The sequence below is a fragment of the Anopheles marshallii genome, chromosome 2 (assembly GCF_943734725.1).
Source record: "Anopheles marshallii chromosome 2, idAnoMarsDA_429_01, whole genome shotgun sequence".
NCBI lineage: Eukaryota > Metazoa > Arthropoda > Insecta > Diptera > Culicidae > Anopheles > Anopheles marshallii.
The window spans coordinates 30,622,557-30,646,523 of record NC_071326.1 but is presented as its reverse complement, the minus strand read 5'-3'; the positions used below and the strand labels follow the sequence as shown (position 1 = coordinate 30,646,523).

Sequence of the window (23,967 nt, the reverse complement as noted above, 5' to 3'; positions counted from 1 at the left end):
GTGAAGAGTTGTACGCAGATAGGCCGTTGAAAAGAGATCAGCCGATGGGAAGGGCTGCTCAATGCACCAGCAATTGCATAAGTTCTGTAAACTAACTTTCTCAATATTTTATCTTTGCTAGGAATGTTTCGCACATTTCTCCTGCGTCTAGGCCAATAATGCCACATAGCACACACACACATACATACACGAACACACATGTTTTTGTTCACTTTCCTTTCGTCGGGCGTTTTTGTTGACAGTTTTATTCGCCACTCCTATAAAGAACAATTTTGCACGGCTCAAGAATACGGTTCACGCGCCTTATTCGTTGCGCATCATCTTCTCCTTTTGCCTCTGCAGCTTCTTCTTGGACAGCTTCTTCTTCGCCAGCTCCGACTCATCGGTGGCCTTAGTTACAACGTCCTCTTTCTCCGTCAGCGACAGCTCAATGTGGCACGGCGATGACATGTAAGGATTAATGCGACCGTGCGCACGGTACGTGCGGCGACGTAGACAGGGTGCACGGTTCACCTGGATGTGGTTAATCACTAACCGGTCGACGTCCAGACCCTTGTAATCGGCATTCGCTTCGGCGTTCTTCAGCAACTGCAGCAAAAACTCGGCGGACTTTTTCGGCCAACGGCCGACCGACGTGCCCCAGTGCTTGGCCTGAGCGCAACGGCCCACACCACCATTGAAACGACGGAACGGTACACATTCCTTCTTTTCAATCACATTCTTCAGGAATCGCTGTGCACGGCGCAGCGGCATACGCTTGATGGCTAGTGCCGTTTCGCGGGTGTTCTGTACGAGTGCGAAAAAACAAGAGCTTGATTACATTCCAACCGCCGGTGTTATTATATGCCCAACTTACCTTGAAATGCACCCGAAGGTTTGACCCACGCGATTTGCACGATTTGGAGGCATTGTCGGGTTCCTTAGCATAACGACCCATCTTGAATCCGAAGTCTGTGGAATGGAATGTAAAACACGATTAACTAACATGATCGCGCTCCTTGACATCGCTGATTCAGTGCACTGTAAATGTTGTACACACTGCGGCAATGAAACCAGTTGAGGAAAATTGGTCAGGAAAAGTGTTCGTTTCCATTCATAGGAGCTAGCGTTTGCTATACATCAACAGTGGCCCCACACCATCCTGCGCTGTACCACAGCAGCCACCCGATGGTTTATGTTGATGTTCGACGTAGCCAGCTCCCATCGACACAGTTATTCCTCCTGGTGAGAAGGTTACACGCGGAATAATAACACACAATGCTCGTTAACACTTTTCCAACCAATTTTTCATCCTGGACCATTGGTTTCAGTGCGAAAACCGAATAAATTCGATTCATTTTACCGACAACAATTGCAATGCGCTTCCGTCACTTACCTTGCAAGATGCCGGAAAGAGAGATTCCCAACGTTATGACAGCTGAACTTCCGCTTTCGCTGCTGTCAAAAGGATTGTAGCCAGTAATCGTACCTCGTATCGTTTCAAGCAAATCACATTGAGATTTCGTAGCATTTGCTTAGAATCTATTGAATAATCTGCGATAATACAAACTCAAAACTTATTTCAAGTTTTTAAGTTTCTTTTGGATTTCTAATGATGGGCTGGAAAATCACATTATCAGAAAGTTTAAAGTGCATCAAGCAACAAACATGCTATTGTTTTGAACTGCGATTTTTATTAGAAAATTATGTATTCAGCTCAACCGCAAGTGTTCGAAAGTGTTTCACTTTCTTCGCTGGAATGATTTTCTTGTTTCAGTTTTTTGTTGTTTCTTTGTAGTTCTTCCCGTTCCTGTTGGGTGCTGATCGTAGAGCATCGCTTTTTCAATTTCGTCTTCTCTTTTATCGTGCTATCGTAGCGCTTCTCTAAACTTTTTACCATTTGTCCGTTTATGGTCCACTGAGCAGTGTATGAACCGAATTTCGTTGGGTCTTCTTCCGGTCGGTATTCCGGAATTTCTACTCCTAATCGTTTGGCCACCTTTTCCAGCACTGTATCGACGTAAGTGGATATTTTCAAATCCGCTTTTTTATCCTACAAAGAACGGGGTAGATTGTTAGAAGTTTAGCTTTTTTCCTTTCAGTGCATAACTTACATGTTTCGTCGGCTGAAGATTACAGATAACAAGAAGTCCACCATGTTTAAGGTTTTTTAATGGTAGATCGCCACTCGGTACAATCTGTAGCGTTGTTCCTAAGCAAATATTCAAATCAGCCATCGCAGAATGCATGAAAGCAAGTTGTAGATCATTCTCTGGGAGGTCATGTTCCCAGTCTAGTATGTTGTCGATAAGTTTTCCACCGCGACAGGCACGCCCCGTACCCGTGGCTGGACAAATGTTTCCCGTTAACTTTTTGCCCACCGTCGGAGCCGGACTGTTTCTCACGTACTGCCGGCGACACTTGGGACACACTTCTACAAACATATTGCCATGCAGCTCGGAGAGATGTTCTCTGGCAAGCCCCGACCGAAGATGTAAACCATCGATATTTTGGCTAACAATGTACTGCACGTGGCCAGTTGCTACAAGTGTCTTTAAAGCCATGTGTGTGCGAGTTGGGTTGGCATCATCGAAAGAAATGTTAACTGTTGGTTTTTCACCCTTTTCTTCCAGCGTCCAAACACCGTTGGGACCGCGAAAATCCGGTATGCCTGCACTAGTACTGATTCCTGCACCCGTATGCACAACAGTATGTTTCGAGGCTAGTATCATTTTTACCAACTGTTCGCATTTTTCTTCCACAAGTTCGGGAGCATCGAAGATCTGTGATAAATTGATAACAGTGTTAGATGACTGTCGGCTGTTCAAAACTGCCGACTTACCTCTGCCAAGCCAAGAACGCCCTTGTTGTCATACTGCGAAAGCCCTTCAGCGTAATTACACGACATAATTATAAATAAATTTATCGCTTTTCTTATTCTTGAAATAAAATCCAATCCGGCATTGTTTTGTAAACATCTAACCACACATACACACGGGCACGGGTCTCAAAATGCGTTACCCAACTAACAAGCTTTTTCATGGAATCATTCAAACAGGATGAGATGAACGAGCGGTCGGTACACGAGATTATTTTGTCTAGGCGACTTACATTTTGACAGTGCGCTACCGATCCCACCCATGAGCATGAGGTTTCTACGTTTCCTGGATGTTATTCTTCCGTATCGATGCGTGCTTGCCGCTCTTCGTGAATCAGGAAAATTGTGGATATACAATTAATATCACGACCCGACTCGAAGTCTAAGCCCATCGGAGTTTATTCCAAACAATGCAATAGGTAACACGGTCTAGATGGGATTTGATGTCGGATCTGACGTATGAAGACACAACTTGATAGCAAATGTTTAAAGTCTACCTTTAATTGTTCTGCTGGATTCGAAGCCTAGATCGATATAAATAAACTGCTGAGTTAATTGTGAACATATTGAGAAAAATAGTTCGAAACTGTCGAATAAAATGTTCCTCAATGCAACGAACTCTGGTCATGTCCGGCGAACCGGTTCATTCGACGCTTTGTACGCAAACCGCTACATTCAAGAAAGTTTTCTAGCATCTTCAAATTTCAAGTTTACAAAATAGAAAAATAATGGTTATTTTCGTCAAAAGCAAACAATTCCATAAAGAATTTAAATACATTGTCTATGAAATCGAATACATTACACATATTTTTAAACATTTTGAACATAAATAACAACATTTTACACCGGTCGCCTTGAGTACCGCGTACTTGACGTCCATCAAGTTATTCACCAGGGTAGTATAAACTGTGGGTGCGTCAATGTAGGCTGCCGACGAAATGGTAGCAGTCCAAGGAAGAAAATTTAGCTCAACTTGCGTTTAATCAACAACACTGCTTTGTGCAAAAAGTCCAAACGTTAAGGGAACGTCTGTTGAAGCTGATTGCATAAAATTGGAACGCTTGCGAGTAAGAGCTGTAGTTACTGTAAGTTTTTTACCGTACAGGTAGCAATACAACTGTAACAGCGAGTCACCTCTGACAAGAACAACCGCGTCCCTTTCTGCAAAACCCAACAACCAACGGGAATATGGTTCGTGATGAAAACGAAGAAAAACTGTAAGGCTACCGAAGACGGAGGACAGTGAATGGCGACAAAAGACAGTGTTAATAGCATTTGATGATTACTTATATGAGTGCGGCAAAGTTTGATAAATACAAAGCATAGAATAAGTTCCGTAGTGACAAAACGGGAAAATATAATATCAAGCGCAGTTGTCATCCCACCGCCTAGTTCCGGCTGAAGTGGAAGTAACATCGGTAACCAGCAAAGTAGTCGTGTAAAATTTTCGATACATACCTTAGTGTTAGATCTTCAAACGCATAAGGTATGGTTATTAGTATCTTACTTAGTTTCGACACGAAATGTCCCAAAAACTTGAAAACATTTCGCAGTAAAAATGAACTCCCGAATCAATGTTTAATTGATATCATTCGCTTTTTGGGTTTCATTTCAGGAAAATAGTTCTGAGTAACGAAATACAACGGATGACGTAGTGGATGTGTGCACAACAGAAGCGAAAAGTAATTAGCCATTATTGAAAAGATTTTAAAAGGATTAGCAAACGTATCCAAGCCCGGTTACCCATCCGTGGTGACGAGCATTTTTCTACCATGGAGGACGAATTGAGCGATGGGGACATCGTGTGGGTGAAGGTGAGCAACAGCTGGTGGCCGGGTGAGGTGATGGGCGATTCACGCCTGTCCGAAGAATTTCTCTCCTCGCTTCGGAAAAAGCCGCTAGCGGTTGTCAAATTTTTCCAAGAAGATTCCTAGTAAGTTTTTCCTTAAGAAGGCTGTTTCAAGCAAACAGAATGTAATCGTTTTTGCTACGTCTTTTTTAGTGAATACGTAAAAAATCCCAATTTTATCTTCAAGTATAATTGTCCACGCAAGAACGAGTTTCTTCGCAAGGGGTTGGGTAAGTGAAATATATAAATTGATCCCTGCCGATGCTATGCATTCGTAAACTAATAACAACCATAATTTTCAGAACAATATCGTGCTAAAATGAAGCACATGGAAAAGTTTCCGGCTGATGTGATGCATGCGGAACGTGTAACAGGGGGTGATCCGGACATTGTTAATTCAACCGATTTTCAACCACAGAAGAAGGAACGCTATTCAGGTTTATTTCAAGATGGACGCTCATCCACTGGCAAAGGAAAGAGCCCAAAAGGTATGGGCAAATGTTGTTACCGTATATCCATTGACTTTCAACTGAATGATCTGTATCGTTCTACTTTTATTTGCATGAAGAAAAACCAAACACTACACCTTCAAAAATATTTGGAACACCCATTTCGTTTGGATCGGGTCGTAAAACGATGCATGAGGTTCGGATTTTAGCGCAACCTTCAAGCGCCCCTGCCGACAGTGAAGCTGGTGCAGCTCTACCAGCAGAAAACGTGTCCCTTATAGGGACACAGTCACTATTATCTTCTCCCGGGCAAGTGTATCATTGTTACAAGTGTAACAATTACAGTGCCAATCGACAAAATCTGATCATGCTACACATAAAGCATTGTCGGGCAAGCTACATAGCTGCTAGTGGATTACCTTCGTCGTCCACTACAACACCAACGGGTACGTCATAACATACGGCAAGACTAAACATATTCGTATGATTGATCAATGTATTATTTATCTTCCACAGCACCTGCTCGTAAAGTGTCGTATGAAAAGGAGGAAGAATCGGCCGAAGAGAACGAATTGGAACCGGATAGTAACATAGATCAGTTACCAACGGCAAGCAAGGCAAAATCCTTTGGAACACCTATCCGGAATGTCGAACTAGCGAATCCCACTAAGGTTGAATTGTCCATTGAGAAGCGGACGAGAAGAGGTCGCAAAACAACTCCATTGAGCGATATGAAAAAGCATAAGAGACTCGCTCGTGGAAGAAATAAACGAAGTCAATCACCGGAGCAAGATGAGAATGAATCATCCGTGGCCAAACTTAACGAAACGGTAGACAATCGTGCGTCGGTAAATAATGATAAACAAGCAGACAGAGAGGAAGATCAAGCGAATGTGACAAGCGTTACGATGAGCCGTGAGGAATCAACGATCATTGGCATTAAGAGCAGCACAGACGTGAAACTTAAAAATGAATTGCTTGCTGATTGGAGTGAGGACGAACAAGAAGAAGATGAAGGCGCTAAGGGACAGGAGGAGGTGGATAAGAAGCTGGAAGAAGATATTTTCGTTGTGGAGAAGAAAATTGCTTCACCAAAAGAACTTTCACCTGTTAAACCGGTAAAGTCTGGTACCAAAAAGCAACACAAAGAATCAAAACAGGAAAGCATCAAGCAGACATTGGCTTCTAAGAAGGTAACAAAACTGGAGACCAAAAATGATGCAAGTACAGTTTGCGAGAACGTGGAAACCGCAAAGGTAGAGGAAGCGAAAAATGATCTGGAAAGTTCTCTAGAGGATAATTCAACTGTGGCAGCTGTACAAACCGTGACCCTTTCAGCGAATTCTTCTGCTAGTGCTGCTAGTACGATTGTTCCTATTGCTGCTACTGTCACGCCAACCGCATCACCGCACGCTACGATCAAATACAGGAACATCCCGAAAAAGCAAAAGCGTGAATTCATCGAAGTCACCAATGATGATGTATCGATGGTACAGGAAAAGCACACGGTACCATCGCGAGAAGGAAGCACGGCCAGTAGTTCCTCAACCACAGGTTCCAACGAGCTGTGTATCGGAAATTCTTCTACGGCACCCGTTCCGGCAACAGAGCGCCCGATTAGTGCTAAGCAGCTGATACTGAATCGTGCTACCCGGGGGTCTAGTAAATCGTTAAGTGGCGATGAAAACACAACAACTACTTCGGTGTCGGCTGACAATAATGGTGCAACGGTCTACACGGAAGGCAATGTCAATATGGAACAAAAATCTCAGTCAGATGACGCGAAAAAGAAAACGGAGTCTTCCTGTTTCGATTTTAATGACGATGAAGAGGAGCGACAGCAAACATTGGTGTCGCATATATCCGCGGTTACAACAACGGTACGATTAGACCGCAAAACAGAACCATCAGCAGCAGTACATAAAAAATCAGCTCTGCTTGATCTAGAACCACAAGAAGTCGATCGGGACGTAAAGCTGAGCCAGGAAATTGATTCACTGCTGTGTGAAATGGACGTACCGAAACTGCCCGAAGCTTTGAGCGACGTAATGGCAGGGGTGTCCGACAAAATTGACTGCAATCGTACGCTACCGCCAAAAGAACGGGGCAAACGAATTTTTAAAACGCGTAACAAAACTGCAGCGACGATTTCGCCTTCGTTATCTCCGAGCCGTAACGACAACAGTGGCGAAGTGATTGCGGAAAATGAAAATCAAACAGAGAAGGCGGCATACATTACTGTTGACTCGCAAACAGCTGCTAGCAATGTTGCAAAGGATAAAAGTAATAAGAAGCCACAAACCTGTGAGGAGGAAAAACGAATAGTGAAGGATAAGAACGAGCCGAAGAAAGAGGAGGATCATCAGAATCCGTCCGTCACTTCTTCGGCAATGACTGGAGATATAATAACAATGGATGTAGAACGACAGCAATCAGCGAAGAAAAAACGAAAATCTGAGGAAGTACTGCTCCCGGACAGTAGCGGTAATGACGATCAACTGTTATCCCCATCCGTGCGACGTCGAGGCAAGTTTGCTAAAGGAGCTACAGAATCGTTAGAAAGACCGAGCGAATCAGCATCGTCTTCACGCAAATCGAAAAGGAACCGTCGGGAAGTTATCTCCTTGCAAGAAACGTCACAAATCACGGTACCTAATGACAAGCAAGCTGAAGACAACAATACCACGGAACATACTTCCCGGAAAATGGAAACGATTGCTACAACTGCTGAAGTAGTTACGGACGGCAACACGACGGTGAATGCACCACCACTGAAGAAACAATCCATCGAAATACAGTTGCAGCCGAAGAAGGAGGAACTGGTACAGGCGAAAAAACCCTCACCGACTACTTCCGTCTCGTTAGCGTTAGAACCAACTGCAACGGATCTGCAAGTTGCGGAAGCATTGATTAATGTACCTGTTGCGACAACAGTCCTGCCACCGCTGAGTAGCAGCAGTACGGGTAACGATTGTGAAGAAAAAAATGTATCGATCAAAGTGCACGATTCCGGGGAACAGACGAAGGAACCTAATACGGCTGCAAGTTCCTCTCAGTCCATTACGGCGGTTGTGGGACAAAACACCCCGACTGCCAACAGCAGCAGCGGTAGCAGTAACTTGCCCAAGAGTATCAACCCTCGAAAGCGCCATCTTCAATCGATGATGCTTACTACGACAGAGGAGACAAACCCTCAATCCAAGAAACTTGTCGTGGCGGTCTCGTCTGACTCTTCGATACCATCATTGACAACTTCCACGCTAGAGGACGAAATAGTCACTATGAATGTTGTCGTGCCCATAAACCAAAACTCTTCATCCATTCCAGAGAAGAAAAAACAGAATGAATTGACCTTTGCCGAGGAGCAAGTCAAGGAATTAAGGGAAAATGATAAATTCGACATTAACAACATGCCAATCGTAATGGATGATTCGGAACTACTGGCGGATGAAGCATCTCCTGTAGTGACTGCTGCCGCCACCGCGGTGATGAAAGGTGTTAACGGTGCCGGAACTGCTGCCAAGGCCGGAACACTACAACCGCTGACAACGATTTCTACGCGCGACAAACGGCAAACGACGGTGGCAACTGTGAAAGGGGGTCGTGCCTCCAAGGAGCAAATTGTGATAACGAGCAAAGGTGCCGTACTAACCACCTCAACGGCAAGCGTAGCGTTTGCATCGAAGTTTTCCACCTCCTCTAAACCCGCGGTATCTGTGACGAGCGCCATTACGCTTAGTTCCAGCTGTCGTCTCGCTAGTTCAACACCGACGCTACCACCGAACGGTTCACAACAAACAGCCACCACATCGTCGCCACCGCCAACAGCCGCTTCAACGTCGGTAACTACACAATTAGTAGCACCAAAGATCATTCTAACTAAGAAGCCACTACCGAACGCAGCGGCAGCGCCCTATGCGGCAAGTACCGTGAAGTCCGATGCAATAGAAGGTGGCAAATCGAAAGCGCAAGACCGTCGTGCGTCCGGTGATGGTGCATCATCCTCAGTCTCCTCTTCCTCCGGCAGCGATGCAGGAAGCAAGAAAAGTCATCGCGTGCTAAGGCTTACGCCGCAAAAATTAAAAGAATTCAGTCGGCTTGGTTACATAGAGGATCGGCAAGGGAAGGGCAAGATGCTTACCAAGAGCGGGATGCGTCAGCTGTACGGGAAACAAGCGCAACTAAAACAGTTGCAGCGCGTTGACCAGCACACGAAAAAGAAACCTGTTCCAATATCTACCAAGCTCATTACAACGACGGATGGTGCTGATGTGGTCGGGGGATCAGACAGTACTAGCAGCCCACGAGCCACTCTGCCCGAGGTGGCGTCCTCTGGCAGCAATGTGGTAATCGCGGCCGCAGCCGATTCGTCCGTGCAGGAATCATCTGCCCCAACGGCACGCACTGCTTTAGCGGAACCAAGCGTGGCCGACGTCGATGAAGAAGAGGAGATGCTAGAGCAACATAATAAGTTGACCACGGAAATGGAACTTCCCGCTTCGTCACTCGTCGCTCCAGCAGGAGCCACTATTCTACTGGAAGGTTCCCCGTCCAGCAGCGGAACCACCCCGGCAGAAGTTATCCTCGGTTCGACAGCTGAGCTAACCGTTGTTGGTGGCTCAACGGCTGAAGCTAGCAGTAGCAGCGGACCGTCTGCGACAGCAACAGGCGGTGGTGTGCAAGATTCCTCCCAGTTGGTTGCTGTTACGGCCGAGAATTTCGGTGGTCCGCCTCATCTTTTTTACCTATGTTCAGTTCGCGATGAAACCTTCGTACGTGTCAACGATGAGCTACTCTACCTGGACGCCTCTAACCAGCTGGTTGCCCTGCCCGAACAGCATCAGCAACATCCATCCCAGCAGCAAGGTCCGCAGCATAGTCAACAAGTGGCCGGCGCTCTGGCGGAAGATATTATCCAACAGGCGGAGGTTATCCTGCCCGCCATCGGTAGCAATGGAGCGGATATGTCGGGTGATGGCACTGGGGAGGTAGTGGGCAATGCGGCCATCGCTGATGCTACAGGCGCGTCCGTGGTAAGCGATGGTACGCAGCAAAGCTTCCTGCTCAACACGCAAGATGGGCAGCATATAATTCTCGACCAGCAGAGCCTCATGGCGTTGGCGGCGGGCGGTGATACATCACACATTATAACTGCGGACGGCCAACAGATAGTGCTGCAAGGTGCGTAAACGAATGCTTGCTATGTTGTTCTATGCGAACCCCCCTGATCCCGTTCGAAATTTCCCTCTTAAGATGCAGCAGTACATTTGTTGCTTTTAATTTTTCGAAATCCTTCTAATGTAATGTACCTCTCTCAGTAGGCATTTTGTTGCACCGTGCGTTATAGTTTGAACAAGTTGAAACATAATTGCATGTTCTGTAGCGGGTAGAGATGTGGGATTAATTATACTACTTTGCATATTTTACTAGTATCACCGCTTTTATACAATTTCATCTATTACACATTCTGCACAACCACCTCATCAAACGTTCGTTGCAAGACAAGCTTGTTAATAACATAATTTCCTTTTTATCCAATTTCTTGTCTTGCTGGTGGCTGTATGTTATTTCATGTGTCAAGATAACGAAATTTCATTCCAGTGAACGTGCATGTTTTAAAACCTTGTATTACCGACTTAAACGTCAGCCCATAAATCATGTATATATAACGACATGTAAACTCCCGACTATTAATGGAAAGATGAAATTTTAGCAAACGTATAAACTTGTTAATCCATGTTCAAAAATGGGGTCCTTTCGGTTCTGTCCCTTAAACAGTACGCATCGGAGTATCGCTTGAATAACGACGCTTTTGTTAGGTTTTTGTTATCAACAATCAATGGCAGTACAACATTTTTCAACAATCAATATTAAATACATAAAATTTAGCTGATAAGTTGGATACTGCGTACCACACGTGCACTATTTGACAAGCCTACGAATTAGGATAGACTTTATATTGGAAATTATTTAGCTTACGAGATGGTCTTATAATATCATATAAGCTATTCAGTTTACTTCAAAATGAGTATAAGGGCAATATTTTCACAATTGGTTCGAAGCTTCAATATCTTATAACTAACTTTTTCTTGTTAGTTTAACACATGATTAACCATTGCACCGTTTGTGTTACTACCACTGCTCATCTCGGGAATTAGTATAGGATAGGACTGAATTTTGTATGCAATACTCATTTCATACATATGATCATCAATGCATTCGTTTCCATTCTGTATAACATAAATTTTGTTATAACTTTTAACTTTTTGTAATTGTACGTAACGCAAAATGTTTTTTTTTTTTTTTAATAGTTATCAAAAAAAACGAGAATACGCCGCTCGGTAGCGAACACAGTAGTAATTATTTTGCTTCCCTACCCATATTTGTCCTTTTCTTTTGTAAGCGACATATTGTATGGTGGTCAGTTTTGCTCTTGTATAGTTATTTTTGGTTTGAATCTCTCATACCTTATCACGCGCAATTTTTCGACAACGGGCAGTTGTTGGCCATGTTTTAGTAAACTGTTTGTTTAAAAGCAAACGTAAATATGTAACTTTTTTACAATATATTATTCATCATCCATGTGCGTACAACCACTACAACCTCTTCATGGTCGCCGGCCTTTGCACAGACAAGCAACAAATCAGCAACAACAAGTTCTGGTCTGTTTGTTTTGGATGTGTTTTGTGTTGTATTGTATTCTTTTATTTCTTCTTCCTTCTCTTCTAGTATAAATTCTTCCTACCCATTTTTTTCGATATGATAATTTTCCACTCTCCTTACAATGAAGCAAAATTTCCACCCAATACTTTCACGTTTCTGTTTTTTCCTGTAGGTAGCCTATTCACCAGTTCCGTATCGGTCGATGATCCCGACTATGTTTGAATCCCGAGTCCGAACTGCGCGAACAGCACTACTACTGCGAAAGAACAAAATGCGCGAGAGTGAACGAAGCACGCGGAAACGTACACACAGATACGACAGTCCATAAAACGCGAAAGACGATGATAGTGAAAGATTGTTTTAGAATCGAGCGGGGAGATGGAAAAGCCAGAAGAAAAACACACTGGAAGTCATTCGAAAAAAAAGGAGAAGGTTGACAGATGATACAAGTAAACTAAATAAGATTATACGAGAACAGATAAAACACGAGAAGTTTGAAAAGTGGACGCATGCTTTAGAATGAAACCATTGTAGAACACCAATTACGTGATTATGGGCCAAGTACGTAATAGAGGTTTTTACAGGTCAGAATTCAATGTCAGCGCATTTGTTGGATATTTCCTTCATTCTAGTTTAATTGCTTAAAGTATTGGTTTTGATGATGAAACTTAAGAAGCTACATTGAAAAATGGGCATCTATCCAGTAAAGATATTTTACGACACGAATAGCATCTCGGAACCCTGGTAACTACATTGGTTTACTATAACAATAGTCGAATAAGCAATTATTAGTCTCATATTCATTCCTTCATTGTCATAAGGAAGCGAGTTAGGGCGAAGAAAATTCGAACGCACAGTCTTTTATAGCCCGACCGTGCACGCTTACAGTTGACACTGTAAGACAGACCGCTGAGATTATAGGACAGATGGCAGATTCGTAGTTTCACAGCACTAACCTAGATCTCTTTGAGGGCGGAAATTGAAGCTAAGTGTCATAGAAACTGTGTCTAATACTAGCAGTGACATGAAATTCTGATCTGTAAAACGCCATACGCTACATACAGCATGGTCAATGGTAAAGTTAAATGGGTCTTGCTTCTAGTATCCCATCGACACCTCCACAAGTATCAATCATAGCTTGTACAGTACGCTACTATTCTATCACTACTGGATCTCGAACACTCGCTTATTAAGAGCTGCAAGAACAAATCTGAATGAATTTTAAAATAGGATCAAACTTGTACAAATGAGCGACAAATGCTTGATAAAGCTTTACGGATTTTAAACCCACTCTATCTTCTCGCTCTCTCTCTCTCTCTCTCTACACTGTAGGTATTTCCCCCGTTGTTATTAGTACGTTCTTTGCGTAGATTACGCTTAATTGCAATACTTCTGAGTTGACGAATGTGACAAAGTAATAGCTGTTTGGTGTGAGATCCAGTATCCCTTATCTTTAGTTTTTTGCCCATGCTGTTTCAATACTGTTTTACTGCATCTATTAGTACTGTGCGTTGTGTATTATTTATTTTGTGTTTTTTTTTATTAGAGGCTTTTTGAGCAATGGAAAGTTGACAAGTGAAGCAGGAAAGGTTTGTGTTTTAAACAAAATTCAATGCACACACCAATTATGCAAATACTCTGCTTACAGTTGTAAGCGGGCGATAGATCTTTAATTCCCACTTAGCACATTGGGACATAAGGTGGTTGCCGTGGTTGTTGTGATTCTCTGACTCACACGCTGTGTACGATTGGATTTGTTCATTTCGGAGCTTTTACCCTTATTGCCATGTGCAGAGTGTATGTTAATGTGTCTGTGCTTGCTTACAAGGAGAACATCTGTAAATCCATGTTGCCCACGGAGGTTTACCATGCGAGCCAATCACACCCGTAAGGTAAATCGGGAAATATTAATGTGGAGCGGCCACATAAATGTAATACCGAAAATGGTGATTTACGTTTGACCATCAAACGGGATGAAATGTTAACAGCAGCTTAAAAGACACGCTTTACACATTCGCCGAACGAAGCGTCGTAACATAACTCCTTCTTCTAATTAGCACAAAAACAGCAAAGTTAGGTACACTTTTGGAAGCATTCGAAAAAGTGAATAATCTGGTGTATTGTTACATCAGTTGCGGGTTAAAATTTAGAAAAGATGTTAATAGAACGGAGAGTACATGCGCCCATAAACATAAACACAGCGAGAACAGGTCATAGAACAAGCGTGTTTCGCTATCTCTTTGGCTGAACTGTTTGTCATAGACGAACTGCACTTAGAATATTGTAAGGCAGGTATTATTAAAACCAACGTAGGAATATAGCAACAAAACAAAAACACTCAAACAAAAAAAAAATATATATATATATAGGTAAAAATTAGAAAAGTATATTAAACTACTTCCCCTTGTGTGTCACATCTGGCTATTCGGTAAATGCTAAAACAAATGTATATGAAAAAAGGTGTTCCAATTGTAATTGCTACCGGTGACATTTCCATTTCCTTCAACAAAATAACCTATTATAACTACAAACTTTACAAAAGATCAAACAAAAAACAGCGGATAAAGCAAGAACCTGTTGTTGTCTGTCGCGTGCTTTGTGCATTGGGTTTGGTTATATGTTGTCCGTATTCGAATTTGTTGCATGTTGTTTGTTTTGTTGGTTGGGTTTGCTTTCGATTGTACATCCGTGACCCCGATGCAGGTGGTGTTTTAGTGCTTGAAAGTTGAACGATAAAATCGACCTGTTTTCCTCATCGCTACCGTTGTTCGCCTTTGTAATTTTGTCGAGATGATTACTATTCCTTTTTCTTCCTCGATCATCACAATCTCCGTGCGCTTCGGTCGTTTGTACTGCGCAGAAACGGCCCAGGAATGGTTGGCGGCGCTCTCTGCTAGCCAGCAGGCACAGCAACCCGGAACAGTTAGCACGCTGGTTACACCGGAAGGGACGCAAATCATTGTGGCACATGAAAACGCTGGACTGATCGAACTGCAAGGTAGGTGCCCCTAGCACTTAGCATGCTATGCTATTGCTTCCAGTTTGTACTTTGTGCGGCCATTTAATATTGTTTCAAATGTTACGCATTTCGCAGAACATCCCGTTTTACTACCGACGGAGATTATGCAGGTCAACCCAAACACGACGATCGAAACAAATGCAGTGCTAACGAAGCCACCGATCATGTCGACGGTGGAGGTACCGACTAAGAATGGTATCGAAACCGCCAACCGTGGTGCATCGGAGAAAAGGTTAGCGTCCGCCGTGTCACCGCGGATGGCGAGCTCCTCCAGTACCGGGGCTGGTGGATCGACGGCAGCGGGCCCATCTGCGATCGTTACCGGTTCGAGCGCGAATCTCGATGAAACGTTGGCGGCCGTTATTGGTCACGTACCGAGCAATCCGCACGTCCCGACCTCGCTCGAGTTGCCGATCACAGTCACTAACCCGGTCATTGCGAAAACGAGTACGGCCAACAGCAGAATTAACTCGGCCCTGTTCCCGCTCACGACGACGGCCACGGCCGTGTCTTCGCTGGCGGACCCAATCCCGGCATCAGCAGCCGTGGTCCTAGTATCCGGTGCGGAAGTCCCAGGTACGATCGATCGTGTTCCTTCCACATCTTCATTAGCAGCTCCGCAGCACTGTTCCTCTCCTCCCAGCTCGCTGCCAGTGATGAAGGGCGATAGGCATGTGTTGGATGCGGACGAAAGCGTAGTGGTTCTAGAGTGTAATGCTAAACCATATCCTCCAACCGCGGCTGAACCGACGATTGCCTTGTGCACGGAAGAGGACGATATACAAATTCCAAACACACCGGAATCGCAGCATAACAGCGAAGGGCACCAGCAGCTAGATGATGAGTTTAGTGATGGTGCGGAGCGTGGGGACGATGTACACAACGACATCCGCAACCATTTGCTCGAGGACGGTGAGGAGGACGAGACGAACTCGACCTGCAGCGAGATTATCGCCATCCAACCGAACGTGGTCGTGCTGGATGCTGAACTGTTGCTTAACAGTCCCCCGAACGATGACGGTATTGAAGATGAGATGGAAAACGATAGCGAAGACGAGGACCATAACGAGGTGGTAGTTCAAGCGCGGTCCTACTTCGAGCAGCAGCAGCCCCTACAACAGCCCCAGCACCGATCGCGAAATATTGCCGCCCGTCCAACGAACGGTGGAAACGGTGATGATGGCCGCCCGGATACGTTGAACCTGGCAGAACAGCATAATAGTAGTAATAATGATAGTGGTATTGATACCAGCATGGCCAGTGCGATTGGTGGTGGTGGCGTATGTGAAGCCACCGCATCATCCGCTAGTGTCCGCGAAAGTGGTCCCGTACGTCGGCCGATCGTCGAACGATAGATGGTCCGGAAGCTGAGAGTTTGAGAGTTGCTTGCGAGTTCCCTTATACTTTTTTCGCTTATACACGGACACTCGCACACACACACACACACACACACGGTGTTTCGTACATGCCTGTCTGGTGCGAAAGTGTGTGTAGTGGGTACAATCTGCGGACAATATTTATATAGGTAGCCTACAATTAACTTTATTACCATCCTTCCTCGATATACTATTCTCTTTCCAATTGTTTAGTGTATTATTGAAGTATTTTTGTTGCTGTATGCTGCTTTTATAGCATGTTGCTGCCTTTTTTTTATAAATCGACTATTGCAATTAGATGAACTGGGTTTACTATGTACTTGCAGATGTATTTGGAATTATTATTCCTATTTCTTTATTGATTTGTACACCTGTTTAATACATTAACAAACTTCTGGTGAATAATACTTTATTTCTTCCTCGGCTACTAGCTGGTCTCTGTATACTTGGCAGAATAGTTTAGCGGGTCCCTATACTTTTCTTCTATTTAACTGTTTTTTTTTATCTTTTCTTTCCATTACTTGTTGTTATTGTCTGTTTTATATTTCTTATAGAACGTTGCGCTACTGGGTTAGAATTATATTTTGTTAAAATTCTTCGCTTTCTTATGTAATTTTTTAATGATTATATTATGTTTGCTTTTGTTTTTAGATTCTCTCATCTGCTAGGAATGGCATAAGATCACCGTGCGTGAAAATATGGCAGTATGTATACGTTGGATTTTATGGCTATCCCCTCCGCAAAGTCCCCCAGAAATTCCTGAAACGAAGAAAAAACATACGCGCTGTGTAGGTTACAATGTATGAACAATAGTGCAGATGAAAAGGAACGACACATTTCACATTGTAAATTTTAACACTAAATCAAAACATATGCTTGTATGTTTTTTTTAAATATAATTTGGCTTAACGGTAAGAGATTCGTTCGTTCGGCTCGGTGAATGAGATTCTTAGTAGGGCGTATGATTTTAGCACATCCCTAGAAGCGAGTTAGAGCATAAATAAACTACATTACATTACCGATAAGTCACTAATGCACATTCGTAATCGAGGCGAAAGTTTTTTTTTATACTAAACGCTTTGGAGTAATATGGATAATTATGCAACGCTAATTGTAATGAGGGTAAACACCAGTCCCGAGATAAACTTTCGGAAAGCAAATGGAACAAACAGTCGAGGAGCAATATGATGGGTGTGACCTATCGTCGAATACTGCTTACTTTTATGACAAAACAAAATCGATGGCGGACAGATAGTTTGATTGCGAACAATACAATTTTAAACGCCACTGTGCGCGGCACATAAAAAAAAAATCATCAGCACTGCTGGAAGTGGCGCAGTGACGATCTTCGCGACGGATGCGAAGGCCTTCGTGTATAGAAACGTGTTCTAGACGTTAAGCTTTTTATTTCGGTAGAGGTTAAACTACGTCATAGTAGAAAATGGCTTTCAGTCTCCTGTATACTGTATTGCAATGAAACAAAAAAATATTATGAAGCTTTGTAAAAATGCATACAAATAAATGTTAGTCTTTTCAAATCATATCTCACTGTTGGTATGTGTTGAACGAAACAAGAAGGATATTCGCTTCTCCTGAACTAGGTGTAAGATTTTGGTGAATATATTTAACTGTTTACTTATCAAACTTTAGGAAACTATTTATTGTTATTTTTTACAATTTGCAACATTCTTCTTCTAGAATACCCAATATATCAGTTGTTGAGTAATTCATGTATTTCTTTGCATACTTCCATCGTACCGTACTATATTTTAACGCCAATATTAATATTGGTAAATAGCTGTAACTGTATCGAGCTGATACAGTTGTACTGCAATCACGTCAAGAGAATTCGACAGGATATAATCCTTTAAAGCCCGTCATCAAAAAAGAACAATTACGCTACACAGCCGCTACATCGGTGTCTCCAGTGTAAGTATAATTATTATTTTACAAATTCTCCTCATTGATATCATAGTCTATCATTTTTCGTTCCAGTACCCAATACTTTTGATTAAACCCCACGTCAATTATGCGCTCGTGGAAGGTTAAATATCGTGGCTGCAGATACGGACAGACCGCTTTGTAGATGGCCAAGCCCTTGTCGTAATTATCGAGCCACAGGAACGAGACGACACCCAGCGACAACCGCCTAAGGATGCCCTCGTTATGACATCGTTCCAGAAACGTTAGATGCCGCGAGGCGACCGGATTCTGGCAGATAGGATGCACCAGCGATAATTTGTTGTACGCCTGCCGAAACTGGTCGTAGAAATCTGTCTCCGAGGGATTGCGTGCACCGGCATACAAACCACCGGCAAGTAGCGAAACGTAGACACTACTACGAACGGGTCGTTCCCGCATCGTACGTCCAGTATCGATGACCATTTCCTTGTAATCGATCACGAGATTTTTCCAGTACAAGGCCCATTTCTCCAGGATCGTGCCTTTGTAGCGCTCCGGAAGGGTGATTGCATCGAGCCGCGCCTGTACACTGTCGTAGCGGGTTTTCAGCTGCTCGAAGGTGTTGCGAAACAGGGATGGTGCACGGCGAAAGCCTCGTGCGCCCGAATTGAGGGACATGTTCCTTATAGCGATTTCGAGTCCTTAATCACCACGCTGGGTATGTAAACGTTTATGTAACTTTAGTGATTTTGAGACACATCGCGTGGAATTGAACTGTACCGTTGTTTGTTTACATCCTTGCATTTGACAGCTGATGAGAAGTGCTGCCATCGAATACGATGCTACACAGGAAAATAAGAACCATTTTGCCACGCAATCCAAACCATTGCAAACGAATTTCATAACAAAAAAATTTCACACACAAAATAGAATGGTTTTTGGTGGTCAATAATGAGGTATTTACAATGTAAATCAATAGCACAATGAGACAACCTGCGAAAAGTTTTTTTCTTGGAGTACGGATTCAAATGACATTTGCTTTCACGCACACAAACGCATCGTTTGGAATGAACAACCATTCCAATTTACCACCGATTGCTGTTCCTAATAAACCATCATTTCGATCGACACCAAATCTATTTTTAGTTCTCGGTAAATATTTCCAAGAAGAACAACTTTGTCGGATGAATAATGGAAAATTAATTTCATTGTTCAAATTAACGGAATAGCGCATTCACTTTCATCGAGTGTTCATTCTACGAATGACATAACAGAAGAGCAAAACGAACATCACTCGATGTTCGTTGCATGCTGCATTTGACGGATAGTCGGAATCGAGGGAAAACTCAAAATAAACAATTTGTGCGCCATGTGCCCAGAATAGTATTAACTTCTTTACTAGACGGTAAAGGATGGATTCTGAACGTGAGAAAACGGTTCAGGAACAAGTAGCAAAAACATCCAAAAAGCGAAGTAGGAAAACTGTCGTAGATCGTGCAGACATTAAAAAAGCACCAAACAAACGGGTGAAACATGAGGGGATCGAAGTGCAATGCGAGGGTAGCAAAGAATCCGTTGAGACAAGAAGAAATGTAGCCATAAGACCAAAAAGTAAACAGGTAAGAGGATAGGAAATAAATCCTCTAAGGCGAATGTTTTGGCAAAGCACCGTAACCGATGTTATGTTTCGATTTCAGTGGATGAATTCCATGATCGCACCGATAATACATCACCAAACCGGTAATCCGTCGTCATCCTTCCTAGGGCTAAACTTTCACCATACGATTCTGCAGCTTCCGTTGCAACCGGACGTAATCGATAAGGATCGTTTGTTAAGTCATTTTAAAACCACACGTCCCTTTTCCGCCGCTCATGCGATGCCGCTGCATACTACCCCCGGATTAGGCCCTTCGACGCCCGATCTAATGGTACGAGCGCTACACACCAAACAGGCATATCAACGGGAGCTGTTAAGCCTGGAAACAAAGTATAACAACGTGTCCACGTCCTATCCGCTTGATTCCAATGAAGGGGAGCATGTGCAACATTCGGTGGCACTTGTATACGCGGCCCTACTTGATCGCGATCCCGATCCATACCTGCAGCCAAGCACGGGCTATGATTATCACTTTACCGGTGGTACCATGGTGGCAATACAAAGCTCCAACGGTGAGGAAGGATATACCGCAACCATATTCAAAGCCATTGGAGCAAGCTTGGAAAATGTGGAAATACTGCGAGTCGGTGAGTCAGCGCAGGATGAATTTCATTGTGATGGAGACCTGATGGTGAAAGAGGTGCAATCGTATCCTGTCGATGTAGCTGGTCCAATTTTAGAAATTGTTTCAGACGATGATGGCACGGTAGTGCTGGTTAGAAAACAAAACGTTATGCTAATTTTACGGGAAGTGGACGTCTCGTCGGAAGTGAAGGAATGGCGGACAGTGCAGAAAATTTACTCCACGAACTCGTTTGCGAGCGTTTGTTTTGTCACGAAACCGGCGGCACCATGTGACACGCTTACACTCTGCACAACCGACTACCAGCGGCAACTTCAGCTGTGGATGGTCAGTGATGATGAAGCATCGTGTGAGCACATTGTAAAGCTTCCGCCAGCAACGACCGCGACTGACAAAAGACTTACACATCGTATTGAAGATAACTGGCTGGCGGTGCGATCCGTCGATGGCCAATCGATAGTGGCTTGTCTTGATCGTAAAGTAATTCGGTTTTTTACGTTGCTAAAAAATGAATCGTCGAGTTCCGATCCGGACGCGGACACGTACCGACTTGTGTACCGTGGTGGAAATGGGTTTGCACGGTGGATATCCGAATGTGAACTTTGTTGCGCGCTAGAGGTAACGCCCTCGAAAGGCCTCCTTTTTATAGACACCTGCCACAAGCTCATTGTTGGAAGGATAGAGGGAAAAGACGATCAAGAGGACAGGATCGAATTAAAAGTGTTGCTCGTTTTTGCTCACAACTTACATCAACGTCCCGTCTTTATTAGTCACCAATGGGACGCGACCAGCGATAAAGATGTGGAACACCATTTCGTACTCTTCGGTAGCCATCTACCGATGAGCTACGGTATAGCAAGTTTTACCCGTGCCGGTCCAGCCACCACACCGGTATATGCTGCCCAGCACTATCCCTACCATCCGCCTACGTTTCACAACACCTACAAGCTAGCCCAGACGCGCGGATTCTGTCTTTCCGCGTACGAACCACTAAAGCAACGGTTTTACGCGTGTCAATCCGGTGCGGTACTTATCCGAGGTAGAACACCACGTGACGACGGGGAGGAACCGCGCTTGCACATTCTGCTGCAGACGTCAGCTGGAGATTTGCTACAACAACGGGTCTCGTACAATTTCGCACGGACTGAGGAAAATGCTGACGGTCGAGAGGACGCTAACACAAAGAAGCAAACGATGGCGATGGTTTTGCAACATTGGCATGAAAAGTTAGTACTGCAGGCGGGCAAAATTCCATACCGTGCCTCAAGCTTTAAAACGATGCAAAAATTTCGCGACATTTTCAACTGCCCGATCGATGGGAATAACCTAAACGAGGTGCTATTTCTACCCCCAGCGCCAAAAAGGGTACGCAGACGAAGGAAAGCTTCCAACGTAGCGTTGTATAGCGATAACGAGAAAGAAACCTCGAATGAGACAGATGACGACGAAGGGCTTGGATCTTCAACACGGGACGGTACGTCTACCTGTTCGGATAAAACGCAACGCTGGGCACTTCGACGGCGGCAAAAGTATGGATACCAAAAGACCATACCGTGGAGGCAAACGATCGAAGAGCTGCTACAGTATCGGGATGTGCTCGCGCCGTCAATGCTTGCCGTGTGGGGTGTTAAGCACGATTCTGCTACTCCCGGACAAAGTACGAATCTGGGGCAAATTCCTACCCGTTTGCCACCGTTGGCAGATATTAATGAGCGTGTTGGAAGCTGGATTACTGGTACATCGCGCGAGCAGTGCGAACTGGAAAATATAGCTGAGGAAAATGGAGTGTTGGGCAAATCGAACAGTGTGGGTCGACATGGGCCAGATGCAGAAACGGAGGAGTACCACAGTCAGGATCTGTTCTCACAACCATTGACACCATCACAAACATTCACCGCTTCTCAGTTGTTCCAGCAAGGGGAGCAAACAGAAAGAGCGAACGCCAAGCCGTCGAAGAAAGCATACTTGAAAGGTTTCTAAAAACAGTATAACAACAATGTGGTATTAGATTAGCTCCTGATCAACTGTTAATGGTGGTTGGTGGACAAAAACTTGCTTGTTGGCACCTGAAGTTACCCTGCATTTGTGATCGGTGTACTCAAAGCATGTACGCATTGCAGCTATGGCTCACTGAGATGCAGCATAAACAGACTACTAGATATTAATCAACTGAAGTAACTCTGCATTTGTGATCGATGTACTCAAAGCATGCACGCATTGAAGCTATGGCTCACTGAGATACAGCATAAACAGACTACTAGATATTAATCAACTGAAGTAACTCTGCATTTGTGATCGATGTACTCAAAGCATGCACGCATTGAAGCTATGGCTCACTGAGATGCAGCATAAACAGACTACTAGATATCAATCATTATAGGAAACAGACTGCTCCCCGAAAAACACCCCAAAGACAAGCTCTATATTGGCTATAGGATATAGGATACAACAGCCCTGTAAAATTTGAACTGTATTATACATACATAGTTTCGTACATAAAATAAGCATAGAACGTTTTGAAGGAATAAGTTGTGTTGTCGTTTTGTTATGGTTCTTTTCTGATGAAAGATTTGAATTTATTATTTCATTATTTACCAATATATATATATATACCTTTATATATACTCGTATTTATAATTATATAAACTATTGTTTTGTTTTTCTTTTATTATCCTTATCTTTATCTCCACTTGTCACTCAACTTAACATACTTTCACTCGCACATTCCATTCTCACACCTGCACGAGATGGATGGGCGTCGGAGTCGCCCTGCTCCGAATGCGCCTTATATCATCATTTTCTTTAATCGAGAGTAAGTTTTGTTTGCGTTAATCTCTCCTCATAATGTGTGTGTATGTGTTTTTTTTTTGTTGTTTTTTCTATAAGATTTGTTACTTTTTACTTTTATTTCCCTATTTTACATATCTCACAGTCCGAATGGAACCAGAACACAAAGATCCATAATGCTTTCCATTTTTTAGATTTATTAAAAAATAATTCGTTTTCCTCTGGATTCTCCTCACGCCAAGAGGCTGTACTCTGTCGCAGTTGTTGCTAATTCTGCTTAACTCCTTACTTTTTCTTGTTTACTGTACACATTTGAACGCCTTGGCGACGACGTACGAGCAAATCGTCCAAAACCGTTTGCCTTTTTCTTCCTGTTTTCAAGTGCTGTTTATAAACCAAAGGTTGCCGGAAGCTCCTAGCCTGCCCGCAAACCGTAGATAACCCATATACGGTCAATTGCACGTCACGAAGTTCAACAAACGAATTATTCCAGCATATTAGAATTGGAAGTTGTACCATCTTTGAAATATCTCTGTTTTTTTTTTTAAGATTTGAAAACTGTTTAGAGACGGTAAATAATTGGAGGTGATTGAATTTCACGCAATAAATTGACTATGCACGGGGTTTACCTATGATTTGCGAGACTAACTAAAAGTTCCTGCTAACAGTTTACCTAGGGTTCACAAAACATTGCACTGCGATATTGCTGTTAGGGGGCGAACAAACAATTTTAAACTGTTTACCAATGTTTCACTACACTTTCGAGAGCCTAGCTTACGTTTGAGGGGGTTTCTTCCCACTTATGCCGTCATGATTGAGGCAGGA

At 43.5% G+C, this 23,967-nt stretch overlaps 5 protein-coding genes across 5 annotated transcripts; 2 read left to right on the top strand and 3 right to left on the bottom strand.

Moving 5' to 3' along the window:
• Positions 1–288: 288 nt before the first annotated feature.
• On the bottom strand, positions 289–937 carry LOC128709858 (60S ribosomal protein L17). The gene is made up of 2 exons (XM_053804883.1): positions 857–937; positions 289–786 (listed from the first exon to the last, which is right to left on the bottom strand). The coding sequence occupies exons 1-2, from the start codon at positions 935–937 to the stop codon at positions 304–306; spliced, it is 564 nt and encodes a 187-aa protein (XP_053660858.1). The 3' UTR covers positions 289–303.
• A 759-nt stretch (positions 938–1,696) lies between these two features.
• On the bottom strand, positions 1,697–2,887 carry LOC128717844 (NAD-dependent protein deacetylase Sirt6). The gene is made up of 3 exons (XM_053811517.1): positions 2,822–2,887; positions 2,094–2,762; positions 1,697–2,032 (listed from the first exon to the last, which is right to left on the bottom strand). Exons 1-3 carry the CDS (start codon positions 2,885–2,887, stop codon positions 1,697–1,699), a joined length of 1,071 nt encoding a protein of 356 aa, XP_053667492.1.
• A 1,742-nt stretch (positions 2,888–4,629) lies between these two features.
• LOC128707802 (uncharacterized) lies at positions 4,630–16,192 on the top strand. Its single transcript, XM_053802759.1, has 7 exons — positions 4,630–4,790; positions 4,860–4,936; positions 5,009–5,194; positions 5,275–5,601; positions 5,672–10,336; positions 14,679–14,816; positions 14,913–16,192. The coding sequence occupies exons 1-7, from the start codon at positions 4,630–4,632 to the stop codon at positions 16,190–16,192; spliced, it is 6,834 nt and encodes a 2,277-aa protein (XP_053658734.1).
• Positions 16,193–18,160: 1,968 nt separating this feature from the next.
• On the bottom strand, positions 18,161–18,793 carry LOC128708300 (mitochondrial import inner membrane translocase subunit Tim29). Its single transcript, XM_053803275.1, has one exon. It carries the CDS (start codon positions 18,791–18,793, stop codon positions 18,161–18,163), a length of 633 nt encoding a protein of 210 aa, XP_053659250.1.
• Positions 18,794–19,815: 1,022 nt separating this feature from the next.
• LOC128709030 (uncharacterized) lies at positions 19,816–22,335 on the top strand. The gene has a single exon (XM_053804015.1). The coding sequence runs from the start codon at positions 19,816–19,818 to the stop codon at positions 22,333–22,335; it is 2,520 nt and encodes an 839-aa protein (XP_053659990.1).
• Positions 22,336–23,967: the final 1,632 nt, after the last annotated feature.

Coding starts and splice junctions, on each gene's coding strand:
- LOC128709030 (XM_053804015.1), top strand. CDS start 19,816: ATGAATTCCATGATCGCACCGATAATACATCACCAAACCGGTAATCCG.
- LOC128707802 (XM_053802759.1), top strand. CDS start 4,630: ATGGAGGACGAATTGAGCGATGGGGACATCGTGTGGGTGAAGGTGAGC. Junction 4,937..5,008: donor GTTTCTTCGCAAGGGGTTGG/GTAAGTGAAATA, acceptor CATAATTTTCAG/AACAATATCGTGCTAAAATG. Junction 10,337..14,678: donor CCAACAGATAGTGCTGCAAG/GTGCGTAAACGA, acceptor TGTACTGCGCAG/AAACGGCCCAGGAATGGTTG.
- LOC128709858 (XM_053804883.1), bottom strand. CDS start 937: ATGGGTCGTTATGCTAAGGAACCCGACAATGCCTCCAAATCGTGCAAA. Junction 787..856: donor ACCTTCGGGTGCATTTCAAG/GTAAGTTGGGCA, acceptor GCACTCGTACAG/AACACCCGCGAAACGGCACT.
- LOC128717844 (XM_053811517.1), bottom strand. CDS start 2,887: ATGTCGTGTAATTACGCTGAAGGGCTTTCGCAGTATGACAACAAGGGC. Junction 2,763..2,821: donor GCGTTCTTGGCTTGGCAGAG/GTAAGTCGGCAG, acceptor AATTTATCACAG/ATCTTCGATGCTCCCGAACT. Junction 2,033..2,093: donor ATCTTCAGCCGACGAAACAT/GTAAGTTATGCA, acceptor CGTTCTTTGTAG/GATAAAAAAGCGGATTTGAA.
- LOC128708300 (XM_053803275.1), bottom strand. CDS start 18,793: ATGTCCCTCAATTCGGGCGCACGAGGCTTTCGCCGTGCACCATCCCTG.